The 21,266-nt window shown below is 41.8% G+C and overlaps 2 protein-coding genes across 8 annotated transcripts in view; one reads left to right on the forward strand and one right to left on the reverse strand.

Moving 5' to 3' along the window:
* Window positions 1-692: 692 nt before the first annotated feature.
* On the reverse strand, window positions 693-15,279 carry CCNE1 (cyclin E1). Its single transcript, XM_050923093.1, has 12 exons — window positions 15,006-15,279; window positions 14,638-14,688; window positions 14,417-14,507; window positions 14,038-14,106; window positions 6,916-7,058; window positions 6,695-6,830; window positions 5,101-5,247; window positions 3,690-3,785; window positions 3,194-3,328; window positions 2,979-3,090; window positions 2,739-2,896; window positions 693-1,350 (listed from the first exon to the last, which is right to left on the reverse strand). Exons 2-12 carry the CDS (start codon window positions 14,649-14,651, stop codon window positions 1,228-1,230), a joined length of 1,224 nt encoding a protein of 407 aa, XP_050779050.1. The 5' UTR covers window positions 14,652-14,688; window positions 15,006-15,279; the 3' UTR covers window positions 693-1,227.
* Window positions 15,280-15,425: 146 nt separating this feature from the next.
* Window positions 15,426-21,266, forward strand: part of LOC127034352 (uncharacterized protein F13E9.13, mitochondrial-like) — a 68,351-nt gene continuing 62,510 nt past the window's right edge. For 6 of the 7 annotated variants that reach the window (XR_007769359.1, XM_050923113.1, XM_050923114.1 and 3 more), the window contains exons 1-3: window positions 15,444-15,541; window positions 15,841-15,916; window positions 17,965-18,047. Coding sequence is in view for 5 of the 7 variants with exons in the window: in XM_050923113.1 (XP_050779070.1) it covers window positions 15,844-15,916; window positions 17,965-18,047 (156 nt within the window). In the remaining 2 variants the exon portion in view is untranslated. Of the gene's footprint in view, window positions 15,542-15,840; window positions 15,917-17,964; window positions 18,048-21,266 lie in introns of all 7 variants that reach the window. The other variant, XM_050923117.1, reaches the window with a different exon arrangement.

Genomic DNA, 21,266 nt, shown 5'->3' on the forward strand with positions numbered 1-21,266 from the left:
CAACGTTTCAGAGGATCTTTCAAGAGACTGAACAGCATCATGAAGATAAAAATGAATTGTTTAACCATTAGTAGCACTATCTAAACACTTGATCAAGTCTGTTTTTTTCCCCAATGTATTGGGGCTTTAAATTTTGTCAGATCCCCCTCCTCCCCCATGCACTAAATTACTTCCAAACACTATAGTTACCAGCAAGCTTTAGTTTGAACACCAGAAATTTAATGAATACAAAAACAACTTGTATTCCATTCCTCAGTTTCATGCTGCTAATGCTTAGTTTATGGGAAACTAGCATGAGTAATGCTGAAAGCCTCTCAGAATTTTCAGCATTGCATTTGCAGTAGAAACTGCTCACTGACATTTTGAAAAACAAGTGCAACGACAAACTGAAAAGTTGTTTTACATCTCCTCCTCTCTGCAATACATCGAGGTGGAATATCAATTTCCAGAAGTAGTCATTCAAAATATTTGGAAAAAACCCATAATATGAATAGTCTCTGTTTTCAGTTGCATTAACAGCTTCATTCTCTGGATGTTCACATTTCTGTATCCAAAAAGAGACTTAGCTCACAGGGAAGCAGTTGGTGGTAAACAGAAGATATCCTTACTTAAGTCCCCACAGCCCCATGTTTTCTGCTTTGAAACATCTACCGTTACCACACTGATACAACAAATACACATAAAACCAGCCGTCTAGGACAGCATTTTTATTTAAAAATTGATATACAGAGACATAGCAGCATTTACATAAAGGGTTTTTAAAAAGTCATCAAGTTGTAAGCCAATAGCTTGTAAAGGGGCTCTAAAATGTAGTCTTCCACAGCATTCTCAAGCCCATTTGCCCTCACAAGGTGAAATGATCCCAGGATATCCAAAGACAGACTGACAGACAGACACACGGACACACACACAGTTGCAGTTTAACTTCAAGCCTTTTTTTTTTGAACAGTTGGTCACATCAAGTATCACCTTCCTTAGCAGCATTTGGAGCACTCTTCGGCGTTCTTTTAAGTGGCTGGTGTACTTGATCCATTTATTTAAAATATCAATAGTTAATAAAAATTTTCATATAGAAGATTCTTCTGTCACAAAAAAATGCAAGTTTCCTTTTCAGAATCCATAAAAGCTTATAAACTTCACTGGCAGCATTTCCATAATGGAGCAGGATTCAGAACCAGCAAAAATAGGCACTTCAGCTAAATTGTCTCTGATGTAAACAGTTTGCAGTCATATCAGCTTCAGCCCAGTGGACTGTTTTTTACTACTCTGTGGTGGTGTGAGGACACCACTGGGTAAAGGAGAAGTCCTATTTTGCTCAGCCAACATGGCCTGTTTTGCTTGAGCTTTGTCCTGAACAAGTAAAAAAGGTAACGTTTAAGTTAGTGTGCGTTACAAAATCAATTTTGATATTCCAGCCACACACATTAATAAAAGATGCAAAAGACCTGAGGTATTACTTAAATGCCCATTATGTTTCCAAAGCTATCATTTACACATTTAAACCTCTCTAGTTTGTTTTCACCAGACTATTATCCCATTTTAAAATTCTTACACCATACTACTGAAATTTCTTCAAAGCTAAGACTGCCTCTGAACAACCAGCTGATAGCAGAATAAGTCTGAGAGTAACGAAGCACTGCTAACTCTTCAATTTAGGTTATTTTCCAGGGCGCAGCTTTGCCTTAAAAGTATTACCGCTGTGAGTCCAGAGTGCAATCTGGCAGGTTTCTATATCTACATCCTACCTGAATTATATTTTTGACCCACCAAACAACTTTACTGTAGTAAGATGCATGTATTGTATCGCTAGTCAGACACTGTAAATCATGATAGATCAAAGTTAGCAGCATTTTGAATTCTCATTAGTATTAGATATAGCCCTTACAAGTGTATAAGAAAATAGAATTTCAGTTGCTACTAAGCTGTAGAGGTGTTTTTATAATCTACTACATTTTAATCAAAATCATTTTAATATAAAATAATTAGTGAATAAAAGTTAACTCCAGTTTATGATACATGGAGCTATAACTGCATCAAGCAAATATATTCTGACCCTTAAAACATTAATGCTTGATTTATTCAACTAGTCAATTGCTAGCAAACCTTGGGACCATAAGATATTGATTGTACTGGCCTATAGTGAGAATTTAGTCACTGGCAGAGGAAAAAAGCTTTTAAAAAATAAATCAAAAGCAGTCATCCAAATTGGGGACGTGTTTTCTTTCCTAAAATTAGACTATTCTATCTTTCCAAACATAATGAGGAAGCTCCATGTTCTATAATCCTCGTGAAGCATCCCAAAGTTGATACCAAGTTAGGGGAAAATCAAGCTAGAGGGGTTTTGTTTATTTCTTTGACAAGTATCTGCAAGATGATAGTATGTTTCTGACATAATCTATATACATAACTATCAAGTGCTCAGTGTATTATGCCATCACCAACAGCCCACAACCTGAAGAGTGGCCTTTTTGTGCTAGGCATGGTGCAAAAGATGACAGTCTCTGCCCAAAAGAACTTGCAACTTAAGCTCAAGTTTGTCATCAGCAGCACTCTTTAAGTATAGGTCCTTAAACATATACTGTTTTATCACTTCTTAAAGGCGTTTAGTTTCTGAATTTGCTCTATCAGGTCACACATTTTTTTTTTTTTTAAAAAAAAGCCTTGATATTCCTATACTCTACAAGAGAACAGTTTTTGCCTCTAGAGATTACATAAAGATTAAAAAAAGAAAAGCATACCAGCAAATCCAAGCTGTTTATGTGTGTTTGTATATTGTGCAAATCTTCAGAAGCTATGCCTCTGAAGTGTTTTAGTTTGGAGCTTCCTGCTTCCCTGATAGCAATAGCAAATGGAACCATCCATTTTACACACTCTTCTATGTCATACCATTCATAACCTGGAAGGTAAAGATACTTAGGTGAGCCTTAGATTAACCTACTTGTCAGACAAACCATTTGCAACTAGAAAGCGTTAATTACCCGAAACCTTCTGCATCAGTTCAGATGAGGAGAAGTGGTACAAAGCAGAAGCGGCAAGTACTCCATATGTATATTCCAAGCAGCCAATATCGAGCACACAGAGATCCAAAAGCTACACAGGGAGAAGACAGACTCCTAACATGTGACAATCTCATATTACAAATGACAAGTCTTAGCATGAGATGCATGGTGTTTGGGGATGAAGTCACCCTTACCTCTGCTATCTGTACAAAGATTTGCTGGGGATATTGTGGCAGCAACACCTCATAAAGCTCATTTAGATATGCAACTTGCATGTAAATATTTAGCCATGATACAACTGTCAGTGGATTTAAGTTCCAATTAAGAGCCTAAAAAAGATACATATAAGGTTAACAAAAATGTTAACATTAGAATATGCGGCTTACTCTTTACATCATTACCTAGTGTTGGTGGGACACTACATTCCCATCTACGTAGCAGTGCAAAGAAAACAATGTTCTTTTTCCTAGTGAAACTGAACTTTCCCATGTAAAAAAAACCTAACCAAACCATCTTATCTGTAACCTTTGAGAAGTATGCAATTACTACATCTTATAGGGCACTAGTTTTAACTATAGGAAAATATTACTCTACCAGAATATTACAACACTAATTGTAGCTCTCTGCTGTAGTCAACCACACAATATTTTGGTCCTTACAGAAATGTAAATGATACTATTTTATTACTACCTTCATAATGATCAGTTCCATGCTGAGGATTTCATCTTCTGCACAAGCTCCGTCTGTAACATAAGCAAACTGGTGCAACTTTGGTGGATAGATTTCCTGAAAGATAAAAGATCAAAAATAGAATTCAAGTAGAATGTAGATATTCCACGTGTAAAAAAAAACCTGAACATTTAAAGTTGTTTAAAACTAAGATCTCATGGGAGCCCAAGCGTTTGTTGACTCTCATGAATCATGGTAGTGATAAAAAATGGCTTCACAAATAGCAAATTTCTTGTTCATAGTCTTCGTTTTCCAATTTTGTTTAATTAGTACAAGTGCAAAATAGAGTTTGACTGCAAGGGATAGAATGCATGTTTTTAGCTCATTATCAAGATCTTCATGTCAGTTATTCCACCACCTCACAAATTTGCCTCTGTATACTCCTACTGCATACATGGAGAGAACACCTGCATATTCCTAAAATTGTTTTAATGAAGGCTGAATATTGTGCCTCCGCATTTTCTAGGGGCCAGGTTCCAATCTTAGCATGGAGGTCTATTTTTGTGTCACATTACAAAAGGATTAGTCCTTTAAAAGAAATATCATTATCAGGAACAGCATGGTCAATGACCTATTCTAATTTCCCAAATGTAGGACTATAAACCTAGTGTCCAATGCAGATTTGGTATGAGGATGTACCTCTGGAGGTTATGGGATATGTCTGGTCTAAATTTGGCTTGCTAAAAGAGGCAGTGGGGAGAGGAAGAAACAGACAGCCTCAATTTAGCTCAACAATTTAAATTCTCTTTTAACATATCTGTTTTTTCAGACAAAGTTGGCTTCCCCAACCCTTCCATTCAATTGACCAGTGTAAGCTTTACTTTACACATACTTTAAAAAAAAAAAAAAAAACTGACGAGGCGTTATGATTTAGAAACAGAGCAAGGATGTGTGCCAAAGAATACCTTAAAGAATCAGATACATTCCAGAGATTTCTATTCATCTTCCCCTTTAAGAGTTAAAACCAGGGAAAGTCACTTATTTTTATAGTCGAGTTATTCAAACAATTGAGGGATAACTCCTGAGTTATGTCATCTAGTTCCAATGTCAGTTATGCTCTTTATTGGCAGAGTACTTAGAAGTGGTCTCTGGATACAGAGGCCAACCTTAAAACTCAAGGTAACTAACTTGACTTCAGTTTTTGTATTTCCTAGGAGTACAAAGGAATGGCAGATTCTGATCTAACCTTATATAGAGTAAAATGGGTCAGAGGGGGGACTGTAGCAAGAGTTGAGTCTTCTTTCTTCCCACAAACCCCTCCAAAAATTATTTTCCCCTTAATGACTTCCATAAAACAAAGATGTGCCCAGCACACAACAGAAGCAAGCATTTCCTTGCCACTCATGTTTGGGTAGAAGCTAAAGACTTTTACCTCAAGCTTTGCAGCTATGAATAAAGATGAAATGCCAATAAGCTGCAACAGTGTTTTTACAACATTTTGTTGTGTTGCCATAAACCGATCAAAGAAATCTTGTGCCAAGTAAAAAGTCTCTCTGTGAAGCTTGTAGACCTCACAAACCTGCAAGAGATAAACAGTAATGAATATTCATAAGGAAAGCACACATACTACAAACAAGTCCTTTTAGGTATCAAACCAAATCATGTACCTACAATGGTGGTTCTGTCTCAAGCAGCATATAACATTTAATAAGACAAATCTAGGGATATTTTTCATACAGTAGCTTTTAATATAAAGAGCTGAAATCAAATATGGGGTAAGAAGAGTGGTGGCATGTCCTATGGTAGGTCAACTTGCAGCCGCCACAGTAATGTCTTTCCAGGGGACATCTATGACCCTTCAGTCCTAGTAATTCTGCAGTGACTGATGCCAACTGAAGAGGAGCAGCATAAGAGGTTTAGAGCCAAGGCTCTCAGCTCCACACCGCTCTCAGTTGGGAGCCCAGCTGCCCCCCAGGCTTTTGCCTCCCTGCTCCCCATCAGGAGTGGAGGAGCAGCTACCCAGGCTTCTTGGCTCCCTAAGCACGGAGCCTCTGGGCAGTAGCCCAACTGGGAGTGGGGAGCTGGAGGCAGCTGGGAGCTAACTGCCTGACTGTCTTGTCAGTTTTCACACAATGTCTGCACAGACACTGCATTACCCTAACTACAGTAACATAAGCCCAGTAGAAGTGCTCTCATGAAAGTGGAGTTATGTCAGTGTAGAATGGCACTTACATCAGTGGGACAAGGCTGTCGCGTATAAAACAAAAAACCCCACATGTGGGAAAGCATGTATGTTACAAGACCAGGCCATCAGGTCTTCATATATATAAAGAAAAAAAGGAAAAAAAAAATAAATAAAAAGGTAGCTTCTCCACAGTTCATAACGGAAAAAAGAATTCTCACAAGTTGGTTGTGACTGAGACAGAACTCTTCAATCCTCTAAGCCAGTAGGTGGCCAACAGGAAAATACTGTGCAACAAGAATGTTTAAAAATAGCATCTTTTCAATTCTAAGATTATCATGTTAGAAACAGTTGTATATCATGTAGTGTATGCTGAAACTATTAGAATTATGAAACATTAGGCGTTACATCAGGGTTCCCAACTTCTCTACACACACCGTCACTTCCCCTCCACCATAATTTCATCTTCATTTGTTTTGCTTTAGCCTAGAACACAAAATGCTGCAATAAAACATTTTATGCAAGTTCCAGGCAGAATTAATCATTCACAATCATGGAGTACAAGTTTGATAATTTCATATCTAATATAAGGATAGTTTATCAAATTGCACACTTGAAACTTGGAACCATTAAGTTCTACTTATTTGGATCTAACACTCAAGTACAATTTCTTAGATGTGCACTGCGTAAACAAATTCCACTAATATTCTGGTGCTTTATGCATTATGTAAAGTTCATGAAAATGCAGATCATACTAGGTATTTAGAAAAATCCATGTTATTCAGGACATCTCTATACCTACCTACAGCATGCTTAAAGTGTTAGCAAGAACAGCAAAGCTCACCTCCATTAGCCAGTCTAGAAGAATTGTTCGCATTTTAGGTTGCAAGAGAGGGTGCTTTTGCATATAATGTTTATCTTTCACATATGTCTGTTCTTTGTTTAGCATGTTTTTCCATACATCATCTCTATTTGCCCAGCTAAGGAAAAAATATAAACATGTTAAGTATCAACTGTTAAGTGGTGAATGGAACAGACAAAGAAGGGGGAATGAAATACAATTACCCCAGAATTGGTAGCGGTGAAGTTCTAGCTGGACTAAGTCTGAGGTCTACAAAATGAGAGAAGCCAATATTAACTGGCTCATCTTTATCTGGTGTGGGAATCAGCATATGGGGACTTTTCTGGACATCCTTATTCCAAGATGGCTATTAAAAGGAAAGAAAAAAATGTTGCACTATAACTGTTTTTTTAGTTTCTAGGGCTATTAATGCACACAGACTCCACACAAGACATATTACATCAGAGAGGTGATCACTCCTGTAGGCAGCTAAAATTCAGAACAAATTTAAAGGTTTAATTTTCACATAAGAAAGACTTTCAATTGCTGATCTTAAACAAGTCATTTACTTTCCATGTTTCGGGCTTGAAGGGTCGCAGATGTCCCATAGAAAGACAAGTGTTCTATAAAGAGAGAGTTCTGTCGCTATGTTTCAGATGGAAGGAGATTTTGCATGAAAGTAGGATTTTTGTCTAGGAGTGGCATCTGCTTATTCCCCATCTGAAGTTCTAATCCCTTGGTTTATGGCAGGAGCTGGCAACCTTTCAGAAATGGCGTGCCGAGTCTTCATTTATTCACTCCAAGTTAAGGTTTCGCGTGCCGGTAATACATTTTTAGAAGGTTTCTTTCTATAAGTCTATAATATATAACTAAACTATTGTTGTATACAAAGTAAATAAAGTTTTCAAGATGTTTAAGAAGCTTCATTAAACTAAAATGTAGAGCCTCTTGGACTGGTGGCCAGGACCTGGGCAGCGTGAGTGCCACTGAAAATCAGCTCACGTGCCGCCTTCGGCACGAGTGCCATAGGTTGCCTACCCCTGGTTTATGGCATCACAATCCCAGCCAGCTTTCCTGGCCTGGGCCAGGCACTAATGATCCAACACCAGCAGAGCAAATTCAGTGATGAATGTTGGTCATATGCCACATGAGGCATGTTGTACATATGCTAAAAAGACAATCAAGGATTATGACTCAGGTGAGGAATAAGCAAATGGGATTCTCAGACAAAGCCTGCTTTTGTGCAAAATGTCCTTGGTAATGAACACAGAGGAGGAATGCTGATTTTGTTTTGTCTTTCAAGATTTAGAGGTTATTGACTGCTCATCTTGTGAAGTTGGTTAAGCACAAAGCTAACACTTTGCTATCACTTCAGACATATGAAAATGACTTTGTATACATTTTATTTGCCCAAGGATGTTCCCTCTTAGAAAAGAGCGAACAAACTCATAACAACTAGTCCATTCACATACAGAATAGATACTAACAAATCTGTAAATGTTAAGACACCTGAGATTCCAGCTATTATAACTTGTCATTTATGTATTTGGAACAGTACACAGACCTAACGCTACTTTCCTTTAAAGAAGGCTTATCCTGGCAAACTAGATTTTTTTAAAAAGCAAGATATTGGTATAAAGTTATTATCCCAGTTCCTAAAGAAAGATAGAACCCATTTTGCTTAGCCCAATGTTCTGAAAGTTCACAAAGTAAGAAAATCCTATGACCATGAATAAGCACATTTATTTTTATTTTAACTAAAACTTGGCATTTGAGCCTAGTACTGGAGACAGCCATCTTACAAATTATATCCCTTTTTCAGTATCAGTGGCAGGGTCAAAAAGCTCCAGCAAGTCCCCAACCTGCTTTAAATAGAAGACACTTGTTTTACAAGTTAAAAATAAAGACTTATGAATTAGTTTCCAAACCTGGGTTTTTCCATCTGCCTTTGTCACAACTGACAATGCTTTCCAGCACTAGATTCAAAATGCTCATAACCACATTTTGGTTTATTCATAGTGAAAATTGCTTTGTACTATTTGAGCCACTGCCTGAAAAAGCTAGGCAGTTTTCCTCTTTAAAAAGAGGTCTCAAAATTGTGCATGCAAATCGATCACAGCCATGTGCCCAGCTGTGTCCAAGATCCCAATGAATAGTAACACAAACAGCAACTGGGGTGGGGGTGGGAGGGAGATGTATCATTCTGAGTAAGATGACAGTAGATTCCCTATGAACTGAAAGTTTGAAGTGTCACATCAGCACTTAAGTTAATTTTTGCCCTTCCTCCAAGTTAGATTTGAGTCACATCTTGTTCTCCAATTACATGGAAGGTATGGATGACAGTCCTTTGAGCGCGGTTAATCAAACAGACTGTGTTGGATAAGAGCTGTAAGGAAGGAGAATTATATTCTTTCTGTATATGGCACATGCTCAGCACCTCAGAAAGACAAGGTCCCTGCCCCAAAGAGCTCACAATCTAAACATGTAGACAAAATGAGGGCAAAGGGGATCAAAAAAAGGCAATGCAATTCATCAGTGCACTACAGTACAGTGGGTGTTTTTAAATAAAAAATGTAAACAAACCTCAACAGGACTGGAATGAGAGGACATGCTAGGGTTTAAGAGCAAAATGCTGTTTAAAAGTGAAATGATAGGTGAGGGGCTAGGTGTGGTCAGAGCAGCAAGCAAGGCAGATTATCTTTAGAGGCAGCATTTTAGATAGGCTAAAGAGAAGCAAGATGGCTATCTAACAAGCTAGTGAGGAGGAAGAGGCTATAGTCATTTAAGTGAGGGATTATTATTGCTTAGAAAAGGGTTTTTGCAGGGGAGATGGAGATGGCTACAGATTTTGTGACAGCACCAATTTCAGATGAGGAAATGTATCAGAAGAGTTGTATTACATCAACTGAGAGGATTGTCAGGTTGCCATTTGTGAAAAAAAAAATGGGTAAAGGCTTAGGTGGAAAAACTAGTTCAATTTTTGCCAAGCTTAGTTTAGGTTTGTATAAAGTTAACTAGTCTCCAAATCCTGGAGCTGCAATCAGCTCCTCTGCAGGGATCCCCCCTTGTCCAGGATGGCAGGTGCAGCTGAAAATCTTGGCAGCGTAGCAAAGGAAATTCTATGGTTCGTGGGCTCCTCCAAAGGCACTCTGCAATGCTAGAGCAGGAGCCGAAGTGGGATGTAAGCCTAGACCATGATTCAGCAAGAACGGGAAGCAAAAGAATCTAGTGTGGAAGAGAAGTGGTTTTATAAGTGAGGTCCATGGAGCTTTTTGGCAAGGCTCAGATACTGCTATGATGGCTGCAGTAAAAAAACCTGAATTTTATTTATATGCTACCTATATCAACAGAAAAGAGGAGTTGAAGAATTCAAGGAAGTTAATGGCTTGGCAGTCATAGGACAAAAAGAAGGCAGAAGGTAGATGAAGAATGAAGAAATCTATCCATCAGAGAACAAGCAGCAATGCACAGCTCCGAATAAAGTCCAGACCATGGCTGTATGTAGGAGGCTGACTCAGAACTACTGAAGAACAGAGGAAATAAGAAGCAGAAGATTAGATGGATCATCAGCATGGAAGCTGAAGTTACCAAACATGAAGGTGGGATCAGAAGAGAAAGAGGGATATATACTTAGCCCTTCCCCGCACCAAACCCAGCATGTGCTAGCAACTAGTGCCTTAAGCCAAGTTTTAGGAATAATGCTGTTTTCCTGCAATTTGCCTACAGAAAGTGACATGTAAAGTAATTCTAGTTAGTTTCATTCCCTGAAGGCACTAGGCCGCGGTTCTCAACCGGCAGGCCCGTGGAGCACTTGCAACCCAATCAGCATACAGCTGCTGCCCATGTGACATCCTCAGAGCCATACAGACAGTACTGGATGTGGCCCACAACGATAAGTAGGTTGAGAACCACTGCACTAGAGACAAGTATTATGGCACAGGAAAGATATACAAGGCAGTTCTACCAGCCAGCTTCAAGAAGTGAAGAGAAACGTTAAAAAAGTCAGACAAGGGAAGGTATCATTGTGATTAACGCTTCAATTCCCAACCCTAAATTTGATAATCCACATAATTTATATCAAAGATTATGTTGGCTACTAAACTCTCCATCCGGGTCTCCCTTTGGTATGTTATGTGAAAAAATAATCCCAGTTTAAAGGACTTTTGTTTCACAAGACATCCTGCTAATGTATCAACACTCACGTTAGGTATGATGAAAATTAGACTGAGAATTGCGAACAGTGCCTCTTATTTTACTTCAAAACCAAATACAGAATTTCTGCAGTACTCTGCTTCCATCAGCCTAATATAACCACCCTTTCATCACATAAAGGCTAACCGCATCCTAATTAAAAGCTCAGGCCTTATGTTCAGCAGAAACAAACTAATGAATTGGGTATTAACATGCCACAAGTGGGATGTGACTGTGCTACTTTACACATGGAGCCAAATGGAGCTTCAACTAGTATACAATAATTTATTTAAAGCAAAAAGCCAAGCAGTGTATGTTGCATAGGATTTACGGCTACCTGCCCGCTGAAGTTTGCTATGCTATTATTGTGCACCATCTTGCTTTCTCACTAGAAATCATACAAGCTTGCTCTACTCCTGGTGGAACTGCACACAGTCTCATTAGTGGCCTATGGCAATTTATATCAGAGAATAGCTTGTGTCACACACAGACTGAAGAGCTGCTGCTGTGCAACCAAATGTTAGCTTCCTGGATTTATCAAAGGATAACAGTTATAACAAAGTATCCAAAGAATCTTCTCAATGTACAGACTGATACTCAGGTACCTCTTATTTATGAGGTACAGAGTTGCAGGGCCTTATCATCAGTGCCAAGTGGGTTTATAGAAAGCTAAGTCTTTAATTTACACTTCAGAAATTGGTGCTTTAACTGTATTTCAATATACCAATCATTCACGAAGGAATTGCCTCAGAATCTATTAAAAAATCTGATTTTCATGTTAAGACAGGACTGTAATTCCATTTCTAGTTCTGGAATAAGAGGAGTTACAGTAAGTACATTTTATGCTAAACCTGTCAACTTTATTTCTATTGCCATTTTGGGGAGAGGGGATAAATACCTGGGTACATGTTAGTAGCTACTTACTAAAATAAACTATGTAATATTAAAAAACAAACAAACAACCACACACATACCTCAAATTGAGGGATGCTTTTTGGGAGAATGGAGAAAAGGAATTGTAATGAAGGACAGACAGCTCCCCCTTGTCAAAAGTGAGAAGTTAGTTTAATATATTGCATAAAAGGAAGACAGACGGGAAGGAGAGATTCCCTCATTAAATGCTCACCATTTGAGCCTTGCTTAATATGTTGAGTGATAACTAGTATATATGGTTGCAACAAGCAGAGACCATTCCAAACAATGATGTCCATCTGCTATGTAGCACTTCAGTCTTCAAATTTGCAGTTACCACTTCTGGTTAGATGTACCATATTATGCATAAGTAGGGCCCTACCAAATTCACAGTCCATTTTGGTCAATTTCAGAGTCATGGGATTTTAAAAATCATAAATTTCATGATTTCAGCTATTTAAATCTGAAATTTCACGGTGTTGTAATTGTAGGGGTCCTGACCCAAAAAGAAGTTTTGTGTGTGTGTGGGGGGGGGGCATCGCAAGGTTATTATAGGGAGGATTGCACTACTTCTACCTTTACTTCTGCACTGCTGCTGGAAGCGGTGCTGCCTTCAGAGCTTGGCAACTGGAGAGAGGCAGTTGCTGGCCTGGAGTCTAGCTCTGAAGGCAGAACCACTGCCAGCACTAGTGCAGGAGTAAGGATGGCATGAGATGGTATTGCCACCATTACTTCTGCATGCCTGGCCACCCAGCTCCGAAGGCAGTAGCACAGAAGTAAATGATGGCATGGTATGGGATTGCCACCCTTACTTCTGTGCTGCTGCTGGCAAGGCGCTGCCTTCAGAGCTGGGTGCACGGCTAACAGCCAACATTCTCCGGCCGCCCTGCTCTGAAAAGCACAGACATAGGGTGGCAATACCGCAACCCCCCTAAAATAGCCTTGTGACCCCCCCTTTTGTGTCAGGACCCCCAATTTGAGAAACGCTGCTCTCCCCAGTGCAATCTGTATAGTATAGGGTAAAAGCACATAAAAAGACCAGATTTCACAGTCTGCGACGTGTTTTTCATGGCCGTGAATTTGGTAGCTCCCTATGCATAAGTAACCCTATTACTGAATGAACAGGGTACTGTATTCCCTACCTATGACTTTTGTAGCTTAAATATCCTTCTACATGTGCATTAATTAGCTGAAATCCTAACAAGAAAGAGCATGTATGTATATTCTATTTCTTCGTGCCTCAGCCAAATTTAATCTGCACATACCTTAAAGGTGTACAGCAAGTGCAACTTCACAAACTCAGTACACATCTCATATTGTGTATGAAAGTGTAGGGCATTAACTGATAGCATACCCAAGTTTGTGGAACAAAGGAAGAATAGAAGTGGAATGGAAGAATGGAACGAACAAATGAAGTTTAGAATACTACTGTTTCAAAATCAAAGTTAAGTCATCTTAATATTATCACAGGGAGATTTAAAAAGCTAGCACTGCCTGCTAAGGACATTGTTTCTCCTCCCCATCTCCACTCCTCCTAGCCCAGTTAGTGCTATCTATCTGAACCCCTAGTGCCTTTATAGGGATTACTATGCCTTATCTAGAAGCTTCAGACCCAGTAATGCCACTGAAGTGTACACCCCCTAGGCCTAGTATATAACATAAAAAGCTTCCAAATCCTAACTGTGCATCTTCTGATTTTTTGGCACTCAGACAACATTCAGTGTCACAGCAACAACAAATCATTAATGGGCTGGAGGAGGAATACAGATGTCCTCTTTTCCACATTCATATTTAAAGTAGGGAGACAGCTGCAAGAGGGTCCAGACTGTCAATTATATGAAAGTGGCTAGGACATGTGTCCTAGACTTCAGTCCTGCAGCGTACAACTCTTTAATGAGGTAAATGGGGTTCTGTGCAGCTCTCTACTCATGCAAAAGTAAGGCCTTAATACATGAAGCCCATGCAAACCCAGGACATTTAGTCATGCTAGAGTAATACTACAAGAATTCAGACGGACCTCATCTGTTTTATGTGAATGTTAAAGATCCCATGTCACCTTGTGTAAATTGAAGGGGTTTATCTTAGTGTTCCTGGCCAAAAGTCTCCCCTCCCCCATTACCATGCACCACTAACATGCTGCATGGTACAGAGTTGGTGAAATTCTCTAAGTTCGAAGAAAACTGTATAAATTAAAAATACTACAGTAGTATCAGTAACTATGTATCCACAGCCAAATCAATTACCTGGCTTTCATATTGCTTTTTCTTGTTCATTTCCATTTTAGCAATTTCTTCATCAGGATCCTGTAAGAACTACAGTGGGGAGAAAAGAAAAAAAGAGAGCCATGTGCTAACACGAATACAGACTCCAGGCCAAACTCTGCCACTCTGAGGCACACTGGTGTAAATCCCGTTGTTACTCCCAGCACATTACGCCCATGCGACAGAGCACAGCACTTGACCCAGTTACTGTACACTCAAAATGCCACATGGACATTCACAATCCAGCAAGGGCACAAGAGGCCATGGTCCAAATATTTCAGCAGAGAGAATCCACATTTACACTGGAATGACAGTGCAGGACTTGGCCCTAGAGGATCAAAGTGAGCCATTTTGTACTTACAGTGGCCACATCAGCTTTCCTCTTTCGGGCTCGCATGGCAAGATCAGCAGCACCCTCGCCCTTGGAGGGAACCTTCTCATCCACGTAGTCACTGCCAAAAAAGAGAGATACAGGGCCATAAACCCCTCGAGGGAGTCTCCTCTGGGATCTGCCTAATGGAGACCGTGGCCTACCCCACTTCCACCCCCACCCGCCCTGCAGAGGGCTGGGGAGAGACTCACCTCTCCCCGCGCATGGTGCCTGGATGGGACGGGGTGAGGCTGGCTCCGACCCTAGGAGGAGGGAAAGGCAGAGGGTTAGGGGGGGCAGGTCACCTCCTCACAAAGGCGAAGGCGGCAGCAGCTGCAGCTCCCCAGCCCCACAAAGGGCTCCGGACGCGCGCGGTGGGGGCGGGGGTGGCCCTCATCGCCGGGCGGGGGCACCTGAGCGGAGTCCGCTGGGGTCGGATGCGGGGTGCATGGGGAGGGGGCGATCGGATGGGGCCGGGACCTCCCCCTCCCCTGCCCCCTAACTGGGGCACCTCCAGGAAATGGCCGAGGGGGAGCCCCGGGCACAAGCCCCCGCTCCTCACCGCCCACCCCCGCCTTACCCGGGGAGAGGGTGCCCGGGACGCGCGAGCCCTGTGCGAGGCGCTGCCCGGCGGCTGCGGACTGGGCGCGGAGCGGAGCGCAGCAGGGCAGGGCGGGCGGGGAGCGAAGCGCGGGCGGGCTCCGCTGGGCGCCTCCTGCCTCACAGCGCGGTCGCTCCCGTCCCTGCGCAGAGAGCGGCCCCGGCCGAGCGGGACATTTAAATTAGAGGGCGCGGGGCCTCCTCCCTGCCCGGCCCGCACACGTGGCCCCGCGCGGGGCACCGCCGGCACCCGGCCGAGGCGGGGTCTGCGCGGGGAGGCGGCGGGGCGCAGGGGGCTGGGCCCGGGGGCAGGAGGAGAGGGGCGGGGGCCAGCCTGCGCGGCCACCCGGCTCGGCGGGCAGCCGGCTCGGGCGGGGCCTGCGGGCGCGGGGGAGGAGCCGGCGGCCCAGACGCGGAAGCGGGAGAAAGCAGCGTGGCTTCCCCTGGATGTAAACAGGGCGGCAGGGCCGTGCCGAGGGGGTCGCACCGCCGGGCTTCTCCGAGAGACCTGCTCAGGTAACGGGGAGCCGCCGGGGCAGGGCCGCACTAGGAGGGGAAGAGCCCGGGGGGAGCTGACTGGGGCAGGCGGCCCGGCCGAGCTTCATAGCGCCTGCCTGGGTGGGCCATTTGCCTGCCCTGGCTCAGTACGTCCCGGCTTTCCACGCTGGGAAGCTCCTGAGCTTTAAATCGCATCTCTTCCCTTCCCGTGGATTGCCGCAGTCACACTGGGCTGTAGCTCTCAGTAATGAGCCACATGAGTGTTCAGAGCTTGCCCCCCTGAGACTGACTGATACCCCCGGTCCGTTTTTCCATAGGTCATGAAGTTTCTGAAGCTCTTTGGGCGATTAAAATCAGTTGTCATTGGGATGGTGCACGTGAGGGCATTGCCAGGTAAAAAAAAAGAGTTTTTATATTGATTGCAGCTCAGATAAACCTGTTTCCAGTGAGTCTGATTTAAGAACTACCTCACTGACCTATGTTTGCTATTTCTCAACATCCAAGAAGGCACAGAAGAGAAGTAGGGAGGAGTTAGCATATTGACATTCTTCCACACTGTCCACCTTGCTGCCTCTTGCCTACCTCCATATGTCTGTAATCTAGCAAGGTAGAAATGCACTATTCACTATATGATCACAACATAGCAGGTGCTGTTACGCGTAACCAGATCCAGTCTTTGCATAGGAGTCCGCTCCCTGGACTTTACCTAAGTTGCACAAGTTTGTTGACTGGATTTGCTCTGCTGTCCAGAACATTAGAATAAGTGACATTTTCTGAGATCCCCATGCAGCCCTGGCTGAGTGGGACATTTAAGCTTCCACAGCTTGAGCTCCTGGGAAGGGAGCCAGAAGAACTGCAGTCCCTGTTGTTGTGTGGGTTTTGTTTGTTCGTTTTGTTGTTTTGTTTTTAGGGAAGATTGGAAGTTAACATTGTTGCTGAGCTCACCGTTCCCATGGAGGGAAGGTGATGGAGAGTGACTGGGGGGAACTGAGAATTTATGGGCGGGAGTGGGAGACAAAAGATCAGGGTTTCTTGTCAGGATACAGTGACAGTGACTTATCTGGAAGCCCAATAGCTGAGATGAGCATGCAGGTTTTTCACTGAGACATTTGTCCTTGACTCCACAATGGAGCATCTGTAATATTAGCTAGTCAGTATCAGGCAAATTCTTCAGGCCCTGCCCAGAGTGGTCTTAGGGCTGTGGCAGACAAATTGAAGGTGAGCATGCACTAGGCTCAGTATTTTTAGAGTGGCTTCTGAGTTTGGTTGCCCAATTTTGTGACACCTACAGCCTGATTTTCAGAGATGCTGAATGCCTCTTGCCCACATGCTCAGGGTTTAGCTGATCGCCATATTTGGGGTCGGGAAGGAATTTTTCTCCGGGGCAGATTGGCAGAGGCCCTGGAGGTTTTTCGCCTTTCTCTGCAGCATGGGGCATGGGTCACTTGCTGGTGGATTCTCTGCAGCTTGAGGTCTTCAAACCACAATTTGAGGACTTCAATAACTCAGACATAGGTTAGGGGTTTGTTATAGAAGTGGATAGGTAGGATTCTGTGGCCTGCTTTATGCAGGAGATCAGACTAGATGATCATATTGGTCCCTTCTGACCTTAAAGTCTATGAGTCTATGAGCCTCTTCTGTTGGTATTGTGTGTTCAGCACCTCTGAAAATAAAGCCTAAAGTTAGGCATGAAAATATCAGAGGACACTTGAAAGTTTTTGGGCTCCATCTTATCTTTAGGGAGAATAGACAGAAAAATAGCAGACTTCACTGCTTTTTGCCTGTTACTCATCAATGACTTATTTTGCAACAGTTTACTATTGCAGTTGTATCTCTGTGTCTTGGATACAGTCCTGTGTGCTAAGAACCTTCCTTCTAGCACTAATGCAGTCTTTAAATTTTCTCCTGTGCATCATTCCTGTTTGTGTACCTCTGGGAAAATTGGAATGCAAGACTTAACCTCCACTTCTCATGAATCATTGGAGAATCCCTACCAAGGATCCCTACCTGTCAATTTCTTTGGTCTTCTTCGTATTAATTTCCCATCACCGGTGCAGCGTAATTGCCTGTGACATTGCCACTGATTGAAATACATGCATTGTCACTGGTAAAGAATGAGGTGTGATCACAATTACAGGCAAGAATGACAAGCTAGGTGCTGGTCTGCTTCAGTGTAAGGTTACGTTTGATATTCCTGAAGTATAAGCGCTTTTAAACCATTTTTAGGAACTCAGTAGTAAAAGCATGTCAGTCAAGTTCTACTAGGGACAAGATGCCATTAAGGTATGAGACACTATGCAACAGCCTACTACTCATTATTTACTCTGGCAATTTATGCCTACTTGGCATTTCTGTCAGTGCTTGCAATAATCTTAATCTAGCTCTGACTTGGTTTTGATTTCTGCTTGTATCATGGCATATAAGATTATTGTTCTTTGCAGGGACACCACGGAGCAGTTTGCCATTGACCCAGATCACTGATAAAGCCTGTCATGAGGCTGAGATTTATAAGGATGCTGGAGTTGTAAGTTCCATTTTTCATCCTTCTCTTTTAATTTTTGAATAAAGATATTGCTATGTTAGAACACAACAGATCTTGGTTCTGTGGAGCTAATATTTTCAAGATCACATTTATATTAGAGTTCTTGCCAAAACCTGGATCCAGACTGACATGCAGATTGTTAGAAGATGTTTGAAATTCAATCCTAGATCCACATTTTGCAGATGGCCTCAATTTCTATAATAGTCTAGATCTCAGTATTCCTGAACTTTGAAAGAATCTGGATCAGCACTTTGCAGCTCAGGGCCAATCACTTAAGCATATCTACAATCAACTCCTAGAAGAATCAGACCAGTTAAGGAAGTCAGATTGTCATCTCTTGTTTTGTGTTTGTACAGTGCCTACCACATGGGTTCCTGTTACATAAACAGGTCTCTTAGGCACTATGATAACACAAATATTAATTAATATGATTAAGAAAAGTTGATTATTGCAAAAAATCTAGTTAACTCTGTTCTTAGATAAAATTGCACAACTGGTCTGACAAAGTGGTATATTTGTTTGCCCTACATATCGTATTTTAATATCATTAAAATGCTCTGTTTTGTCGTCTCACTGGAGAATGGAGTATGCCCAGGCAGCAGATCAAGCATCTCCACTTCCCCTCTAAGCAGATTCAACCTGTTCTGGTTGTGCTTGCCCCTTTGTAGTCTATATTATGCAGGGTACAAAAAGCACCTGTGTCCGTTTCTGCTAAGTGTAATCCTTCCATGATGTACCCCTGGCAGTAAGTGCTCGTCTACTTTGCATATCTAGAAGAGAAGATCTGAAAGGCCAGTCTCAGCCAAAGGCAACAAAATGCAGGTACTAGTGACTGAATTTCTATGAACCTCAGGTGTTGTAGTAATTTCCATAGTTCAGCAGATTTTTAACAGGGTGCATGTCCTTTTAAAAGGTCAAGGTATGTTTTAAACATTTCATTGCGCTCTGTATCCATGCGTTGCTGCACTTTTTGCTTTGACTTTCAAGTTTCTGGCATGGCAATAATGCAGGGTCTCAGTGACTGGGCTTTAAACAGGGCTTAAATGGATAAATAGTCACTCCTGTGAAATACTTTTATTTTCTGCGTAACCTTTTGAATATGTTTTATTTTTATATAGTATCATAAATTCACATGGTACTTTACAGTCAGCGTAAGATTGAATCTGAGAGCATAATCTCAAATTACAGAAAGCTAGAAATGAGACACAGAACAACATTTAATGTAAAGAAGAGTGTGCAGAGTATTGGATGGATAAACTAGAAGGAGTCATGGTAAAAGTGGGGAAGGAGAGCAGGGTGCATGAAAGTGAAAGAATGAGATGAAAGGGAGTATTAAGAAGAAATCTGTGAGGAGTAGAAGACATGTCAGTTGTTAGTGGGCACAAGGTTATGTATGGCCTTGAAGGCAGAGACCGAAGTAGAATTTGAGATGTTAAAAACTTACGCCCAAACCATGTGAACTGCTCCATGGAGGCAGATCTCTGTGCCTACAAAGAGGGCCATTGGCTTCACAGAGTTTACCCATGCAGATTTTTCTGGACTGATGCCTCAGGCTGTAAGATAGTTGAGGCAGGATCTATGGGTTTGGGGGGTTTTCTTCTGTCTTCTACAGCAAGGGTTCTGAACCTTTTTCTTTCTGAGGCCCTTCAACATGCTATAAAAACGCCACAGCCCACCTGTACCACAACTGTTTTTCTGCATATCTAATAGATTAAAAGATGTATTAAATTGATATTTATAAAGTTAAACACACACATATATAATAGGCACAAAAATAAAAAACAATATTATTTTTGTTAGTGTAAATCTGGCAGGATGCGGGCTTCGGCTTGAGACCCAAGTGGCGGTACGAGGGCTTTGGCTCCTTAGTCTCTGCCCTGCACCCCAGTGAGTCTAGCGCTGGCCCTGAAACCTGCTTGTGGACCTCCCAGTTAAGATCTGCCATTCTACAGCACAAACCACTCTGAGCACTTGCTGAAAATACGACAGGAAATAAGCGACAGAATTAAGGCAACTAGAGTGTGATGTGGTTAGAGTGGCAGGAGAGGAAAAAGACCAGCAGAAGGGCTTTGTGTAGAATGGCCGGAGTAGGGAAGCTAGAGATGAACATTGTGGTAGAGGGTTTGGGTACAAAGGTAATCTGTAGTTCTCTTAAAGCCACTGTCACACATTCCATTATTTGACTATACTACTGGAGCTTAAATTAACATTTAGCAGGGGAAATTTTGTTTCCCTTGTGTAAGGAGTTATATATTGAAGCCTTTAGGGACAGAACTGAAACAGCATCAAAAATACATTTTAAAAAATCTGATGAAGAAAATGTATACTAGTATTATTATATATGTTTGTTAAAACATTTTTTTTTTTACTTTTTGCCTTTCTTTGCTGGATCCTCAATTCCCCTTCTTCAATTAATGTAACAAATCCTGGGCTGACTGGGCTGCCATACTTTACAGTATCAAAATTGCTAAGCTCTTCACTTACAAGCTTTAAAACTCGCTCTGTAGATAGATGAAAGGTTAATGCAGTAATTTCTCTGCATATTAAATCTTATATTCACTCAAAGCAGAAGTAGGAGCACAAACATTCCATGTAGCATTCACAAGCTGAACATTTGAGATAGGCTTTACAGTTGAAATACCTTATTGCATTGTGATTGCAACACCAAACACGTGAGAACTCTGAAAAAACAATGAAAACCACACACCTACTTTTTTGATAATGAGGGTCAGTAATAACTGTGAATATCAATAAGGAGGCTGTTATCAAATTGTGCTGAGAACCCTGATAATGCTTTCCTTCTGCTACCCTATATCACTTGAACCATTTTCTTTAGCACTTTGAATGGTATACTGGTTCTCATGATACCTCAAAGGATTCCTAGTTTCTGGATATTGAGAGAGCGCTCAACTCCTCCAAACTCAGCTTCCTCTTGGGGGGCAAGGAATCTATTGTCTCTCTCCCCCATGGGGACTTGAGGTGAATGGTTAGACTGCCTCTTCACTTCTCTTGAAGGGTCCTGATGGTTCTCCTCTCCCACTAGAAGATGGATGTTCTTTAGTGCCTCAGACACTGGGAGTGAAACTCAAATGTACCCAACTGCTGTCTGGCAACTACCTGTTGATAATTACTTGTTTACGTAGGCAGGAGTGCCCTGTGTACCCAAGCCAATTAAGAATTTAGTATCTATGGTTTAGAATC

Source organism: Gopherus flavomarginatus, chromosome 14 (assembly GCF_025201925.1).
Source record: "Gopherus flavomarginatus isolate rGopFla2 chromosome 14, rGopFla2.mat.asm, whole genome shotgun sequence".
NCBI lineage: Eukaryota > Metazoa > Chordata > Testudines > Testudinidae > Gopherus > Gopherus flavomarginatus.